Genomic DNA, 16,986 nt, shown 5'->3' with positions numbered 1-16,986 from the left:
ATAGCAATTCATTTTTCATTAAGCCAACTATTGTTGACAGCAGGTTGAAGTATGCAGCTCTGGTATGCTCGTAAAACACTACCATTCTTTTAAATTGCAAGCTGGTGGTAAATTTGAGGGCCCACTCACTTACAGCACAGATGGCATTTTGTGTTTTTCTTCTTTTTTTTCTCTTTTGGCCTAGTGATAGGAATTAATTGTGCAAAGGAGAAATGATGCTGATAAGCTCTGGGTGATAATACTCAGTTCTGATATAGTATAACCAGCTTATTGAAACAGAGCATGCTTTCTGTCCCCTTGGACTTCACTACTTTCACATGACTGAAGATTGCTGGAAGAAGTTCATTTTAAATCCTTCCTGACTGTTGGATTTCATCCTTTCTTTTTTTTTTTTTTAAATTGTGTTTCTAACAGTTTTGTTTCAGATTAATTTCAGCTTTAAAGAAATCAAGACTTTATAGAAATAGAAGATGATCTGAATTGCCTCCCCCCTCCCTCCCTCTCCAAGATCGAGAAGTGGGCTGGCTCCTGGCTATTGCAATGCGTGTGCCATAACAGGATTGTAACTTGAGGAATGAATACTTGTCTCCTGAACAAAGTCATAACCTCTGCAGAGGAGGGATTGAGCAGAATTTCTCCTAAACTGCAAAAAAGATCTTCAGAGATACAGAAAGCTTAATCCTGTGTAGACTGCCTGGATAGACTCTTCCTACCTTCCCCGTTAGACAGTAATGTTCTAGAGCGACATTATCTAGAAGAGAAGTGGGAGGTGATGGATGGTCATGAGGTGTTATATTTTTCTTGGATAAACTGAGGAGCTCAGAATTAAATCTGACAAGGGAGATTGTTATATTGTATGGGCTTTGCTTTCTCATAAATCTAAAAGGGTGAAGGAGGTCTGTTGAAACGTTACGCACTCCCCACAGTCTTTCCACAGAGAGGAGGTGTAATGCACATTTACATCGAAATCTGTTTTGGCTTGCAAAGGCAGAGGTTTGCAATGGGAAACGCTGGCAGCCTTATCTGTGCGTCTGCTCCTTAGCTTTGGGCTGAGGTCCTGAGGGTGGGTACAGTGCTCTGGCTGGGAGCTGCTGTCCGTGTGTTGCGTTCCCTCCAGCACATGCGTTTCCTATGCTACAAAGTTCCCCATTGCTAGAAAAGTGCCTTAAAGTGCCTTTGTTCTTCTACGTTTTGATCTTTTCTGTTTCTTTTCATTCTTCAGATATGAATCCCCAAATATTGCCTTACGCTGTGGAATTATGCTGAGAGAGTGTATCCGGCATGAACCCTTGGCCAAAATCATACTTTTTTCGGAACAGTTCAGAGACTTTTTTAAATATGTGGAAATGTCAACATTTGATATAGCTTCCGATGCCTTTGCTACATTCAAGGTAAGTTACTCAATACCTGCATCATAGTGTTGTGTCAAAAATGGCACTCCAGCAGTAGTCATCACTGAATGTTGTGTTGCCTTTAAACTGGGTGGCTATTTTATTGTTCAGTAAAGGATATAATTAATCCTTGGTCTGTTTGTAACAGGATTCACAACAGTGATCATGTCTGCAAAGAATCTTTAATTCAATACAGATTTACATTGCGCTAATGTTCTTCATCTTGATAACGCAAGGCTTTTTATGCAACCATTTAAAACTCAAATTAATCATGTGTTATGTACAGTTCTTGTAAAATGCATAACCTTCTTCTCTCCCTACCTTTCCCCAGAGACAAAACCACTACCCATCATGACCACAACCAGTAAACAGAAGGAATCATTTAAAATTCACTTTTAAAATTCTCTAATTTTTGCTGACCCTTCTGAGTTCAGCAGTCAAGTTTAGACTAATGCCGTGCCTGCTGATTATTTTACAACTTATTTGTATGCTTACTTTTGCGACCCATGGTTCAGTGTAAGGACCATACTGCTATGAGCTAAGTGGGTGAAAGCACCACATAGACTCTGTATAGAGTCGCTGTGTTGTATTAAAAATGAGGTTGGGTGAAGCTTGCAAAATTTCTTGGAGTTTGTATGTGACCATCATCTTGCCTGCAAGGTGCTAGTGTAATCTTTGAGCAAAATTTGGTGCCTATGAGCTTAACATACAGGGAAGCTTAGTCTATTTCTGGAAAAATAATTTAAGAAAGCTGGGGAAAATTCTTTTCAGGTAAAGGCTCTTCTAAATATAGACATAACTCCTTTTTTCTTCTATCACTGGGTTCCTTGCTGTCATAGAAACACGTTGTTCATTCTTTCCTCTCAAAGCTAATTAGAAACATGATTAGATAGACCTTAGGAATAACTGTAAGGAATGTTAGAGTTCAGCTCAGTGATTCAATGCATACTGAAACCTGGCCTCAGTTTTTACTAACCTGAATGGGGTAAAGATTTGCGTAATGGAGATAACATTGCATTCATCAGTAATGAGTTGAGCAGGATTACCAATTCAAACACCCGTTAATCAATAGCAGCATCTTTCAATTATTTTAAGTTGCACTGTCATTGTGTTCATTAGGTAAATGTTATGAAAGTGGAAGTAGCACAGAAATACAGACAAGTAAAAATACACGTGTAGGACTGTATAAAGATGCAACTGAGATATTTAAATCCTCTGTCTCTGGCATTTTACCCTATGCTTGGAAGGGTATTTATCTCTGGTCAGAAAAAGTGCTCCTGGACTCTGTTCCCAACTTGGCAGAAGAGATTTGCATCTTTTGCCCAGGTCTTGCTTTGAGCATGACAGCAGAGTGTGTGGTTGGTGATGGACAGTCTTCACCCCAACCAGGAGGCAGGATGGGGACAAGCTGCGGCAAGGGCCACAGGCTGCTTGCAACCCTCCCAAAAGAACAGGGATTGATGTCGTTCACGGATCTACAGCTGTGGAACTTACTTCTGTCCCCTGTGATCTGAGTGTATTTTTAGCAGGATTTAAAAACAGGATTCTACATGCTCACGTGCACTGGAAAGAAAGGAGTATGAGGGCAGTTGATCCTCAGACATAGGTCAGAAATCACCTTTTAAAATGCTTGGGGAAAACCTATAAACTGCATTTTTTAAAATTACCTCTTATTTTAAATTGCCTGACCTGATACATGGTCAGTTCTGGAAATAAACCAGCTGTTCATCTCATTTCCCATTTGTCTGTTACTCCGAATAGCTGGAACAGCAACAAGTGATGTGGAAGCATCTGAATCATGAAATATGGGGCTACCTCATTTCTAATATCGTAAAAATGAGTGCTATGATTGCTTGCTGGCTGGATTACTGAACTTGTGTTTTCAGTTCTGTTTCCCCCATGTTGGGTTTGTAGTGTTGCCACCAGGGTGTCTGGTTCAGAGCTGAAAGCCATGGATAGTCTATGCACCAGAGGAGGGCTTAATTAAATGTGCATTAAAGTCTGAGGATATTTATAGTAGGGAAGTATTGGAATTTTTGATGATCTGGAGATGTACTACTTAATTTAATTCAGCCAGGTGCACTGCAGAGAGGAAACAGAGCTGCTAAAAATGCAGAGGAAGGCAGCTTGTATTTAAAGATACTGTCGGCTGTGGAGGGTACCAGCAGCCATTGGAAAGAGTGCTGATTGAATACTGCTGCTCCATGCTCTCTCGTGATTTTGTATGAAAACCTCATTTTGGATTATATTCCATTTGTGCCCCCTATTGAAAAATGTTGTACTTGCCTCCTAAGTGCCCTGCATAAAAGCTTGTGAATCACATTTGTTGCACTCAGCCTTTTAAACTGCTGTCATCGCAGTCCTGCTAAATAAAGGAATGTATTAAAAACATGTACTGGATTTTATAGCACTCTGCTTTCCTCTTATAATTGATGGTAAAAATAAATTAAAAGAGTAGTATGTAAAGGATTTCTTATATTTGTGATGCTGTAGAAGATGTTCAGTGCATCTGCTTCAGCTGCTCATCAGCTTCAGCCTCTGACTGTGGGTAAGGAAACCAAGGAAAAGGTGATGAAAAAGATAGCAACTGATTCACCGAAAAAATATCGACTGGAGTGGACTTCATCAGGCATTTATTGTGATCAGTGTTACTTTTAAAGGAGGCAGTAAGATAAAAATTAAACTTAAATGCTTCAAACTGGCTGCTTTATTTCATAGCTATTCATCCAGTAAAGAGACTTGATTTCTTCTGGAGCTGAACATTTGCATCTCTGTCGCAGAGCACCAGCGTTCCCATTCTGTGGGAGAGGTTGCTTTAATTTAAATTTGAATTAGTTGGCCTTTTAGGATAGGATGCCTCCCATGAAGCTTCAGCTGTCTTAAAGGTCTGCTACTGCTTGTGTCAGTAAGCCCACCTTGGGCAGAAAACCAGCCACAGAAGAAACTCGTCCCACCTGCCTGAGACCCATTTCTGGGAATGGAGTGGCTGTGGAGGGAGCCTGGATGGCTAGGTTAGATTGGTGCCTAACTTTTAGGTTTTAAATAAATGAATAAATACATCCAGTAGTTGAATCAAGTCTGCTTTGTTGTATTCATTGGAGGTGAACAATAGCAGTTGATCAAACTTAGCATAATTTTCCAGCTGTGGGGTAGCATGTAGATAATTTTTGGCTTTGGGACCATAGCTGATCCCTCCATAAAGTGTTAATTTACTTTCTTCCTTTCCCCCATCCCAGCTTATTGTAAGTACTGTGCACTATGACCTTAAGAAAAGGTGGGAGTGAAAAGGAATATAAAGAGCGAGTGTTAGAATAATTTTATATTGATTCTGTGAGCATTCACTGAATTCTCCTTAAAATCCTAATAGACGCACAATGCAGTATGGTTTCTAAATGCTTTCTGTCTATAGAAATCATGTTGTAAATAGCTTCTAAAAGATGACCTGGTAAAAAATGCTAAAATACATTTGAGAATCAAGGGACAATCAAATGAGCACGCTCTCTCAGGTAACCTTTCTCTGTTCTTCCACAGGACCTGTTAACACGACACAAATTGTTGGTAGCAGAATTTCTGGAACAAAATTATGATGCAGTAAGTGTAAATGATAGAACAATTTTTTAAAAATCTGTTCGTGCTTAGCTGGAAAAAGTGTGCTTTAAATAGCAGAGGGTTTCATGCTCCACATAAAATAGTCACACAGAACTGCAAAACTAAACATTGCTTTTACTAAAGCAGAATCCTTGCGTGGCGTTTGAAATACAGGTATCCCCTCTGCACACACACGGGGACACGCGCCGAGGTTTCAGGAGCGCTCATAGTCTAAAAGCAAGTTTTGTTCCTCTCTGCATGCATCGTATCTCCTCATATGTGAATGGAACTGTCGATTTTGTATGTAAATAGATCATGGGGAAAAAAGCGTGCACATGTTTAAAGAGTTTTGTGATATTCCAGCACCGATAGGGCCATACTGGTGTGTCATATATAATACCTGGGGACAGAGAAGAAGAGTTACTGGAAGAAGTTTTAGCATTTCTGGAAATTACATGTACCTAACTGGGGGATTGAGGTGTGAGTATTCCTCTTACCATCCTAAGGCAATTAGTCCCTTTGTTTCCTGCCATTTTTCACTTTGATGTTTTGGCTCGGTTTTGAACCGAATGTGGGTCAGAAAAATTCCATTGGAGTCAACTAACATTGGACTGATATGGATCATGGAATTATACTATGGGTTATGTCCTCATGTTACCTGAGGTATTCTTTATTTCATTGGCAAAGTGAAAAGGCTGAAGGCTATTTCTTTCATTCTAGAGTTACCAAGAAGGTTAAATAAAGATCAGGCTTATTATTGCTGAGTCACAAATGCAGCTTAACTGGAGCAAAATCAGTGTCTCTGCTAATCTTTTCTTTTAGTACTGAAGCACTGCATTGGAACAGTCCCTGTTCTACCTTTATTTAACACTTAAAATTTTAAGTATAAATTGTGGAAGTGTGCTTTTTTTTTTTTTTTTTAGATGATTCTTCGACAGCGGTGTTGGGTTTTTTTGCTTGTTTGGTAGATGGTTTGAACATATCATAGCCTTCTCTCTCAGTCTTCTTGACCACAAAATTCCCTTGGCCCAATCCTGCAAAAGCCAGCATGCACTTGACTGCTAGTGACCCTTGTTGGGCAAACGGCTTTAATGAGCTGCTCAAGGCAGGTGGCACCTCACAAAAGGAGTTTTTGGTATACACCAGTATGGGATGCACTGTCACCCGTTTGGGGTATTGCAATAAATCACAAAGCAAGTCATGACCACGATATGAGCGAGTGGACATTACACGCTGGACCCATGTGTCCTGGCAGCAGATTCACCCTCGTGTACGAGAAGGCTGTACAGGCACTGGCTTACTTCTGTCCTAGTTGGCTCGCACTAGCTCCTGTTACATCTAGTCCATATGTGGTATCCCCTCTCTGCAGTATTTGGAAGAGGAGTGTTCCTGGGCGTTAATTCACTGCGTGATAACCAGCCAAGAAAAAAGGCCACGAGAGCTGGGCCTGGCATTGCAGTGAAGTGTTAGAAGGTGGCACTGCTGCAGCCTCTGCTGCTCCTCTGGGGTGGGAAGGACCGGGAGGAGGAAGGATGGACACGTATCGGATGCATTTGTGTTTTCTTGTTACTCTAGATCTTTGAGGATTATGAAAAACTCCTTCATTCTGAGAATTACGTAACAAAGAGACAATCTTTGAAGGTAAAGTAAAGTTTCTCAGCACTTTCCTTCTAAATTTGAACTCCACGTTATGCAGAATATCAAGATGCATGTATGGCAATGGAGCAGCCACGTACTTTCTGACAAAAAAGAAATAAGTGCTTGGGCATGCTGCTCTTAGAATGCACAAGAGCTCGCGGTGGCTTTTATTTCCTGGATCTCTGGTGAAGCATTGGGCCGTTTCTATGGAACAAGCACTATCATTTTTCCTCTGACCTCAAATCTGCACTTTGGTTCAGAACGTAGGTTAAAATGAACTTGAGAGTAATGTGATAGTCTCTGTTTGTCTGGTGCTGCTTGCTGCTACAGCACCAAGTCTGACATGACCTGCAGATGGGACCCGATAGACATGTTGATGTAGCATCCAAATGAAATGAAGGTGTCTTTGTGGGACAGCTGCACTACACTTGCTTCTGTCCTAGCTGGCTCACACCAGCTCCTATTACACCCAGCCCATGTGTGGGATCCCTCTCTGTAGCATTTAGAAGATGAGCATTACTGGGCATTAAGTAACTCACTGCATGATAGCAAGTCTAGTTACTTTTTTTTTTAAAGTAGTGACATTGAAACCTCTTAGGCAAGCATTAAGACATGTTGCTGCTTTCTTTACATTCAAAAATAAAGTGGTGAACTGAAAAACCTGTGGGTTTTTTTAATTGTCTCTATAGCTGCTGGGTGAATTGATTCTGGACCGACACAACTTTGCCATCATGACAAAATACATCAGCAAACCAGAAAATCTGAAGCTGATGATGAACTTGCTGCGAGATAAAAGTCCCAACATTCAGTTTGAAGCATTCCATGTGTTCAAGGTGAGCTAGTATGAGCTGCAGAGGTGACAGACTTCCTCTTTTCCTCGTAAAAGTATCTTTCAAGGTGGGCAAGAAAAAGCCCAGAAAATTAAGGCAAAGGTTGGGGTTTACAGTCACTTCCAGTATTTGAGAATGCCTGAATTGAAAACCTTTCTGTCACTCAGCCTCTGATTTCTGTTTGCCTTCCTTCAGGGGAGATCTAAAGCAGCGTCATTTTGGTTTGGGCTGAGGGTAGTCACTCAAGTAGTGATGATGGATGCTACAGGTAACAAAATACACAGCTTCTAGGTCACATCCAGGGTACCTTCCCCCAACTCTTAGGTCATTTTACCATGTGATTCTGGGTAAAGATTAAAAAAAAAGTCTTAAAACTCTACATTAAGACCAAAAGTAGTGGTGCTAGCGCTGTGCATCAGTACAAACACAATTCGCTTTTAAAGATACTAAAAAGATTTGGTAAATCTGTGCTTGAAATGAGTTTAATCCTTCCGTCCTTTTGCAGTGATCTTTGATGCAGTCTTAAACAACTACCAGACCCAACCAGTGTCCCTTTTTTCATAATGATTAATGTTAATAAGTGAAAAGTTTACCGTTTTCCTATCAAAAAAGTTCTCTGCTCTGGGGCAGAGGGTGAGTTGGGTTGTTATTATGCAAAAGTACCTTTAATTTAGAATGAACACATTAATTTCAAGCTCTGTAAATAGAGTTGTTCATGATTTTCAGAAGAGGAATATTGAGCCTGTAAGGATATCCTTCCCCAAGATGGTTAAGAAAGATACCAGATCACACCAAAAGGCATGCTATTGCAAAAAGGTTACATCGCCCTCCACAAATTCAGGGTGACTTGTTGAGTTTTGTACTTCAGCCATTTCTGATTTGGAAAAAAGTTTTCAGATCTTCAGTGTGGAGGCTTAGAGGATGTGCAGCTTCTCCAAAAAGCTTTTCCATTCCCCCCCCACACAAAAAAAGCTTCAAGGAGGATTAGAAGAAAAATTCCCTCCCTGAAATAAGCAGTTTGGTAAGCTGTTCCCTTGCTGACTTCCTCCATAGTCAGCTGAACTACTGTGAGTAACTTTTCCTCCTCTTCCTTATCAGGAGATATGTGGCTCCAAGGTAAGAGAGTGGTCAGGCTCCAAACACTTGCAGCCTTTGAGATGCCTATGGAGGGAAGGGATCTGAGGATTGGGCTGTCTTAGCCACTCTGTGAATAAATGCCAGATTTTTATGTATGAACCACATGAGTTGCTGTTCCTGAATTAATGATAGGCATGGCCCAGGCCTTGGGAACAGCTGATTTTGCTTATTTTAAAAGGCATTTGAAAGGATTTGGAATAACTTTAAAGGATTCCAGTGTGCAACCATGTCACACATTGCTGTTTCTCCCATTCTGCCTTCCCATTCCTCCCTTCCTTTCCTTTTCCAGTATGTTGCATCCCATTTCCAGTTAAGAGTGGAGATATTGAGGCTCAGCCTTGCTCGACCGCTGGCGATTGCTACCACGTGGACATAATGCTGAGGCCTTTGGGTGCCCAGCAAAACAAACAGGGCGCGGTGGTAATGTTGTGTCTCTTCAGTTCAAAGGGCCAAACTCTGTCCTCAGGTAGTAACCTCCATGGGATGTTGCTGGTTTTTTCCAGCGGTACCCGTCAGCAGCATTTTAGCTGTGCCATGGCGTGCCTCGCGCTCTCTCACATGCATAGTGCTTGTTGTAGGGAAATTGCAGACTCAGAGCAGAACTGATCAGCTGGAAATTGCTTGTTTATAACCACCAGCAGTGCACTAGAGTAACTCTAGAGGTGGAGCAGAGCTCCCCTTGTAGGTCCTCACTGAGGATCTGGGCTAGCTGGATGTAGAAGCACTCAGCTTCAGCCTGGTGGGCAGGGTAGTTATAGGGTATGTTATAGAAAATTGCGTTGTGAATTAGCTTTGTAGAGCAGGTCAGAGAAGAGCGTTTTCCTCTGGTTTCACTTCTTAAATTGAATTCTAACTTCTTGAGAACTACTAAAGGAAATCCTTAAATATTTAAGAGAATGGGGGAAAACACTATCAGCTGGTTGTGCCCTGTTCTGCAGTGTCCCTGCCTCCTGTTTCTGGGTTAGTGTCCCTCAGCCCAGTTCTTGTCAGCTGGAGTAATTACATGCTAATGTAACTGGGAGAGGAATCTTGTCCTCAGCTTTTAATCTTGTAAATTTTAAACTGTGCCTGCATTTTTAAATTGTGCTTGCAAAATACCTGTGCAGTCCTGGTTGAAATTACAGTAGACTAACCACAGTGATTTGAAATCAAAGCTCTGCTGAGAAGTGGATACTTGCTGCTCTGCCTGAGCTGCCAAAAGATTTGAGTTTAAATTACCTGATTTAGATGTTTCACTGGTTAGACACAGTTGAAATGAAAAAGTGCTTGTTTTGTAAGCATCCAGATTCCAACGCTCCCATGCCCTAGCTGACCCCAAAAAAGGCGTATGACTCTTACCTCCCTCAGGCGATTTCTAATTATTGAAGATTCAAAACTGGAAGATAGAGATGAAAATGATGAGCACCTCTAGTGCAAAAATATTTTGCAGGAACAGTTCATGGCTGAAAATGCCAGTACCCCTTCAAGCTCTGAGAACATTTCACTCGTCCAGGATGCTTTGGGTGGGAAATTGAAGACAAACAGAGCGCCCACTTGCAGTGCCCCCTTCCATTCTCCATTGAGGAAGTGCTTGATCTTCCTCCTAGCTCCAGCTCCTTCTCTTCCTTTTGCCTGAGCAAAATGGATCTTCTGCCTTGCAGCACCATCCTAAAGGTCTGCACCTGCTTTGTAAAGCTGGATGTCCCAGACAACGTATGCATGAGGATTAGCCGGTATTTAATAATCAGGAAAAGCTAACACACCTCACCCCTTTCCTCCTCCTCCATAAATAATCCAAGGGGGTCACCTAGAGTTGTCGGCTTAGAGAGTCACCGGTTCTTCTCTGCATTGATTTCAGTGGAGAGGTCTCAGTCTTGAGCATGCACACTTTGAGGACCAAATGCTGGGAAGGGCTCTCTAGCTCCTGTGATGGATTTGTGACAGTTATTAGTGGAGCCTGCTTTGAGGGTGCCTGTAGGGGAGACCAAATCTTTCAGACGTACGTGAACGTGGTGCAGGTATTCCTTTGACCGTACGCATTTCCAAATAAAGGCTAATATGTAAACAATTAGATTATTTTGAGGAAAACACCCTGTAGCGGTGAATTGGGATTATGCAACTTTCTTGTTCTTAAGCAGACATTTAGCAAGATATATTTTACTGTTTAAATCTAAAAATAGAATGGGTACACTGTGTTTTGTGACCTTCGTTTCATTTTTCCATTCTCTTTCATGCACATTACAGAGCTACCTCCTGCAGCTTGCTCTGCACATGGTCTCACATAATTTGACCATACTGACAGTGTCCTCTTGATACGAAGCTGAAACCACCTCTGTGGAGATGTGTCCTCTCTGTTTCTTAGCTGGAGAGTTTATAGGGCAAGAAGTGCTATGCGAAGCATTACGCTATAAGCAATGTGAACATAAGGCACTTCTGTGTGCAGTTTTCTGACACAGTAAGATTGTGCGTGACCCCACAGTAAATCTTAAAATATCTAATCCAGGGTATCCAACCTCTGTAATCGCTTTTGCTCTGCTGTAGTCCCAGAGGGTGGTGATGTCTGGTTATTAATTGTAGGGAAACAAGGTCAGATTCTCTAATCAAGTGATTTTGGTATTTGTTTGAAGAAATCCAGTGTATGACTTGTAATGGACAAGAGAGCAACCGTTTCACTTCGGACAACTTTTGAAGCTTCAGAGTTGACTTTCATTCCAGGCCTTTTGCAAATATTCACAAAATGGAACTGTGCTGAAACGGCTATTTTTAGAGTTGGAATTTTAATATGAGTACTCTCTTTATTTTAGTCTCTGTTTCTCTCATATATCTGAATTAAGTGCTCTAGAACATGCAACCTTTCATAATAAAACCATAGGTTAAACAAAGTTCTCTGTGAAGTGTTTTAGCTTCAGTTATACTTCATTTTAGTATAAATGTTCCAGATAGCATTAATAATTATTTCTGTTTTCAGGGACTTGCCTCCTCCTCTGTGACAAGACAGAGTTCTGAGTGTGGGGGTGCTTTTAAAAGTCAAGTCTCATGGTGGTCCTAATCCTGGGCTTTGTGAAGCTGATTAGTTGATACTGGGAGAATTGATTCTATTTGCTTAGCCAAAGTATTGAATAACATTTCAGGAATTTTCTGGTCCTTTAACATTCTCTCTTTACGAGTCCCTGTTGACACTGAGCAGGACTGGTAGCCAAGATGATCTTTGTTTGAATGTTCAGTTTGACAGTTTTGCAAGGGGAAGACTGTAATCTATAAATAATCGAGGAGGAAGATAAACAGGATGTGATGTCTTCTATTAAACTAAGTTCTTTAATTATTTGCTCTGGTAATACCGGTTGTAGGACCAATATGAAATGCTGGTATTTACTAGGTTTACCACTAAAACCTTCCAGTTCTGTTTGCAGACCAGATAGCTTTTACAAGAAGAATGATTTAGATTTCTTCATTATGAGAGTCAGCCTTCAGTTATCTTTATAAGGAGGCCTAATATTCATTGAAGGAAGGTGTTCAGCACTTCAAGGTCAGGCCATAATCAGAGTATTTCTGAAAATGTGGGTCTTGGCAGTTTACTTGATCATTTTCCTCTCCTGGTCACAAAGGGGGAACTGAATTCCAAAATGAAAAACTTTTAATAAAGATCTGTAACGGTTACTTTCCTCATCCCTGCCCGTAGGCTTACGTACCGCTTTTCTCCAGGGAAGCTTGTCCAGATGACTTGGGGCTTAATCATGGTCCAAATCCTGGAAGTATCCAGCCTCCATCAGCATGGTGACCTGCTGTAGGTCACCACATGGGGAGCTGCATCGTGGGGCTGCTTGAGCTGAGAGCGTGAACTGCCACAGTCTCAGCCAGAGCCAACCATTTGTACCCATGAGATTTCAAGATTCATATTCCTTAGATAAGGCACAGACTGGAAGCTGTAAAGTACATTCAGTAGTGATTTACATCCCCAAACCCTTTATTTCTCCTATGGGGAACCAACGCATCAATAGCAGCATATCAAAGTTATTTTGCAAGGGAAGGGATATTGCTTTCGGATGCTACAGGCAGCGACAGAACAATCAGCTATCAACAGTCCATCAAGTGTAGTGAGAGCTGTGAACTGGCTGTCCGACCCACTGATAGATGTGTCCCTGGTAAGATGTTGCACTTGGAGCACATCTTGCGGGAAAGCTGTTATTTTAGAGTGGCTGCTCTGAAGGGATCCTTGGGAGTTGTTGGGGCTGTTGGTACTACTCTTGAGAAGTTCTAGGTGGCAAGTACGCATATAAAGAACTTATTTGAGATTATAGCTCAGGGTAATCAGAGAAAGGCGGTGTGGTGGCCTGTGCAAAGACAGTATGGATAACTGTAGATACCATCCTGTCACAGGGACCGTGGCCTGGCCACTAGATCAGGGGAAACTTTAAAAGACTTGGGGCCTTGAAGTGTTCACCCAGCATGGCAGAGATTGCAGCTCTTTCCCCAGAGCAGAGGGAAAAGTACGTTGAGCAGGGACTCCTAGGAGCAACCTGAGGAAGAGGGATCCAGAGAAGACAAAAGCATAGGCAGTGATTAAGGCTCTTACGGCATCAGATGCCAGGGTTTAAGAGTAGATGCTTTGCTTCACCTTTATGGAATAAAAACAAATAGTCTTACCTTCCTGTCTGGGCAGAGGTACTCAGTGTGGCGCTGCTAATGTGTGCCAAGCCCCATTCTTTCCACACGTTCCCCACCTGTGGCATTTTCCACACGACTCATATAACAACCCCTAAGTGGAACGTACGAAGCCTGACGATGGATCCGGTATGAATCCTGTCCCAGGTCTTGTTTCTGGGGGCAAGGGACTGTAACGCAGCCCCCCAGGACAGTGTGTGTGCATGTTCCTCATCATGTAACACGGCAGCTCCCTGCGTAGCTGGACGTGGCCCAGGTTTTCATGTGGGTACAATCTCAGCAGAGATCAATGAACCTGCAGAAGAGCCCCAGGTCTGGAGCCAGCGACCCCGGAGCCGGGCAAGTGGTGGTGCCGCCTGTCCTTGGCCGGACAACATGCCATTCTGTACTGTCAGCAGATGTTTGTTTTCATTCTGGTTTGAACAGGCTTGAAGGGAAACTGGATGTTTTCCAGTCCTGTCCATCTTTAATTTCTTCTCGTGGGGTAGAGAATAACTCAAGTTATTTATGTCGTTGCACAAGCGCTCGGGCAGTGTTTTGTTGACCAGCCATGGTAACCCCGGTGCGAGCCAGATGTGGGAGCTCCTCCCGGGGTGGCTGGGGGTGTGCTGCGTGTGTGTTTTCCCACCACCGGCCCCCCGCCCCATCTGCCCCTCCTGACTGACGTCCTCAGAGCCTGCATCTCCGCAGCATCCTGGCGTCCCTGGGAAGAGCTTGTCACCACTGGCCTTTACAACCGGCCTTAAGTTTCCTGTCATCAGCCGGTGTGTAAGGCAGAGAAAATGTTAAAGAAACAGTGTCGCAGCGCAGGGGGTCATGTTCAGAGCTGGAAAACTCTGCTGCTTTAGGCATTACAGGAGGAAAAATCAGAGCACGGCTAGGTTTATCCTTAAAAACTACTATTTGAGAAGACCAGTAAGCCCACAGCGCTGGGCTGGCTGTGCCAGGTGAGTATCTGTGTCTCGCGTCACCTCCCTGCATTGCCACCCTCCTCTGCTCGGCGAGGGCAGCGAAGGTGCCGGGCGCACCACGGCACTCCTGCTCCTGCTGCTGGAAATTTCCACGCTCCCATGAATGGATTAGGCAGAGGGAAGTGTAGCCTCTGACATTTTTCCAAACCAAAACAAAGCTGGCAAGTCTAATTTTAGGCCTGGTTTAGTATGGAAATGATATCAATACTGACACAAAGCTTTTCCATTCTCCTGATAATTTCTGTGTATTTAAGTCTTGCACATGGAAGAGGCTGAGAATTGACAGCTCGCTCTCAACAGCTGGGTTTACAATCAAACGCTTTTATCAACAAAGAGCAAAATTAAAGGGAAGCGATACCACACACAAGCATAGCTTTGCTTCAATTTGCTGTTGAGCCAACATGTTTGTAACTCCTCTCTCTCTGCCTTGGGACAAGGTGTGTAGCAGCCCAGTATCTGCCTGCCAGCCCTCAGGTGACTTGTTAGAAAATAACTTAGGAGGAAGTTGTGACTGATGTTCCTCTCTCTCTCTGTGTCTCGCTGTGCCTGGTTTTGTTTGCATGTTAGGTTTTTGTGGCCAGTCCAAACAAAACACAGCCTATTGTGGAGATCCTGTTGAAAAACCAACCCAAGCTAATTGAGTTTCTGAGCAATTTCCAGAAAGAGAGGACGGACGACGAACAATTCACTGATGAGAAGAACTACCTGATTAAGCAAATCCGAGACTTGAAAAAGCCAACGGCATGAAGAACTCCTCTTGTTTTCCACTGTAGGCATTAATCTCATTTGTTAAGTTCCTCTGTGTCCCTTAAACACCACAATAGTGCTTGAGAAGGCACAGCAAGTGCCTGGTTTTTATTTTGTCCTTGTTCCTAGATGTCAAGAGTATAGGGGTTTTACATGAAAACTAAAAAACCAAAAATCTAGAATAATATATTATTTTTAATCAAGACTATAATTATTTATGTCAGTTTAGAATCTCTCTGTAATAGAAGCTGGTTTGACAGATTTGCATTTGTGCTCAAGAAGAATGAACCTCTTTGCTTAACTTCATCAGCAAACTCAAGCTGTTGGTGAGTGCACAGAGTAGGTCTTCTGAGGACTGTAACGTTGTTCCTTTGCACCTGTAATTGTGACTTTGTTCTAGTGCTGCACACACACAAGACTGTGAAAGAGTACGTTCGTCTCTGGAGTTAGCTGCACTTATAGATCAGGTTCTTTAGTCAAAACCGTGGGAGATGAAAAAGCAGTAAAGGTCATGTTTTTGCTTTATTTTTGTGTTCTTTCATCTTTAAGTTTTCTTTTCCCCTAGATCAGAGGTTTTCTATTCAGTGCTAGGGAATGGATGAAGACGTCAGCCAGATGAGCTGTTTCTGCCTGCCTCCCGTTTTCCTGTAGGTGATCTACCTTGTGCTAGAGCACAGGCTACTCCCACCAGCTCCCAAGCAGACTGATGAGGAGCAGCCCCAGGTACGTGGTGCCCATGTACCCTCCAACGGGAAGAAGGCAAGAGCAACCCCCTTCCATCAAGGCCCATGCTGTATTGCTAATAAAGTGATCCTGCACCTACTAAAATCAGCAAGAAGTCTGTCCCCAGTTTCAGTGGGAATAATGTTGGGTGGTGGCCAGAGCTATGTGGCTGAACCGTGCCAAGCGCTGAGCCCCAGCACCAGTACGAGAGGAGGGTGCTCAGCGTCTTCCCATCCGGATTCAAATCCTGGCTGTGCAAGGCGGGGTTGAGCCAAGTTCAGCAAGGGGATGCTGAAATGGCCTCAGCCTGAACCGCTGAGTGGCCTGGGGTCCCCGAGTCTGCAGGTGCTCTCAAAGCTGAGAGCATTTATCGGATACCTAAATCAAGTGTGGGAGGCCATTTACCTGCCCCAGGCACCACAGGCTACTTGTAGTCTGGCGTTCTCTATTCTTGTTCATCCCGATGGGAATTCAGGTTCTGCGCTGAAGTTGTAGAAGGGGAAATTATTGCACTGTTAACGTTTTAAGTTTAATAAGCTCTGTGGTCCAAACAGTGTTTCCCAGGTGTGTTTGAAGAGTTTTTGGGGTCTGGCGGGGACTGAAAATGTTACTCTGATGCTTTATTAGGAAGTGGAGTTTGAGAGCGGGGAGTGGAAATTTCTTGAATTTTTCTGGACAGCCTAAGTTCTGAGTTTTCCTATTTGTTGTAAGACAGTTATCTAGCTCAAACTCTAGCTAATGCTTCAGATAAAAAGGTGACACTGAACTGTCAAAACAGAACAAGACTTTTTCCTTCATAAAACTGTTGTATATTGGGGTGACCGATACTTTAATTTATGTGATTTAGAAAAGGGATTAAACAGAACAGACTGTGGACTCATGGTTTTTTCAGATGTCAGATATACACAACAAATGTACATCTTAGTTGCCTGGAATTAAAAAAAGAGTATTTACAAGCTATTAAAGGCATGATTACTGATCACCCTTTATTTCTATCTCTGTTTTTTTTTTTTTTCTCTTGCCTTTCTGGATAGCCAGACTCTGCACAGTGCTAAATTCTTTCTCTCCTTTGCCAACCAGTTTCAGCAGATGGAGAGAGAGAGAGATGAGCACTTTCTTTAGAGCTAATGCACTCTGCAAGCATCACATCTGCAGCCCTGGCTGGCAGGGGGCCTGGTAATCCAGGCTGCAGTCCAGCTTAGCCTGACTGCGATCTTCACCCCCAGCCCCGTGGGCAGCGCTTACTATCAGTGGTAGCTTGTGGGTCGATAAAGGACCGTCTCCAGAATCGCAGTCCTCAGAGCTAGTCATTTAAGCCTG

The 16,986-nt window shown here is 42.9% G+C and overlaps 1 protein-coding gene across 8 annotated transcripts in view; it reads left to right on the top strand.

Annotated features, from left to right (window-relative positions):
* CAB39L (calcium binding protein 39 like) overlaps positions 1 to 16,642 on the top strand; it is a 63,610-nt gene extending 46,968 nt beyond the window's left edge. For 7 of the 8 annotated variants that reach the window (XM_075489765.1, XM_075489773.1, XM_075489760.1 and 4 more), the window contains 5 exons: positions 1,223 to 1,391; positions 4,923 to 4,982; positions 6,555 to 6,620; positions 7,307 to 7,450; positions 14,764 to 16,642. In XM_075489765.1, the coding sequence (XP_075345880.1) occupies positions 1,223 to 1,391; positions 4,923 to 4,982; positions 6,555 to 6,620; positions 7,307 to 7,450; positions 14,764 to 14,943 (619 nt within the window). In that variant the 3' untranslated portion in view covers positions 14,944 to 16,642. The other variant, XM_075489781.1, reaches the window with a different exon arrangement.
* The last annotated feature ends 344 nt before the right edge of the window (positions 16,643 to 16,986 follow it).

The sequence above is a fragment of the Mycteria americana genome, chromosome 1 (assembly GCF_035582795.1).
Source record: "Mycteria americana isolate JAX WOST 10 ecotype Jacksonville Zoo and Gardens chromosome 1, USCA_MyAme_1.0, whole genome shotgun sequence".
NCBI classification, from domain to species: domain Eukaryota; kingdom Metazoa; phylum Chordata; class Aves; order Ciconiiformes; family Ciconiidae; genus Mycteria; species Mycteria americana.
The sequence above is the reverse complement of the archived record's forward strand: the minus strand, read 5'-3'. Positions and strand labels throughout refer to the sequence as shown.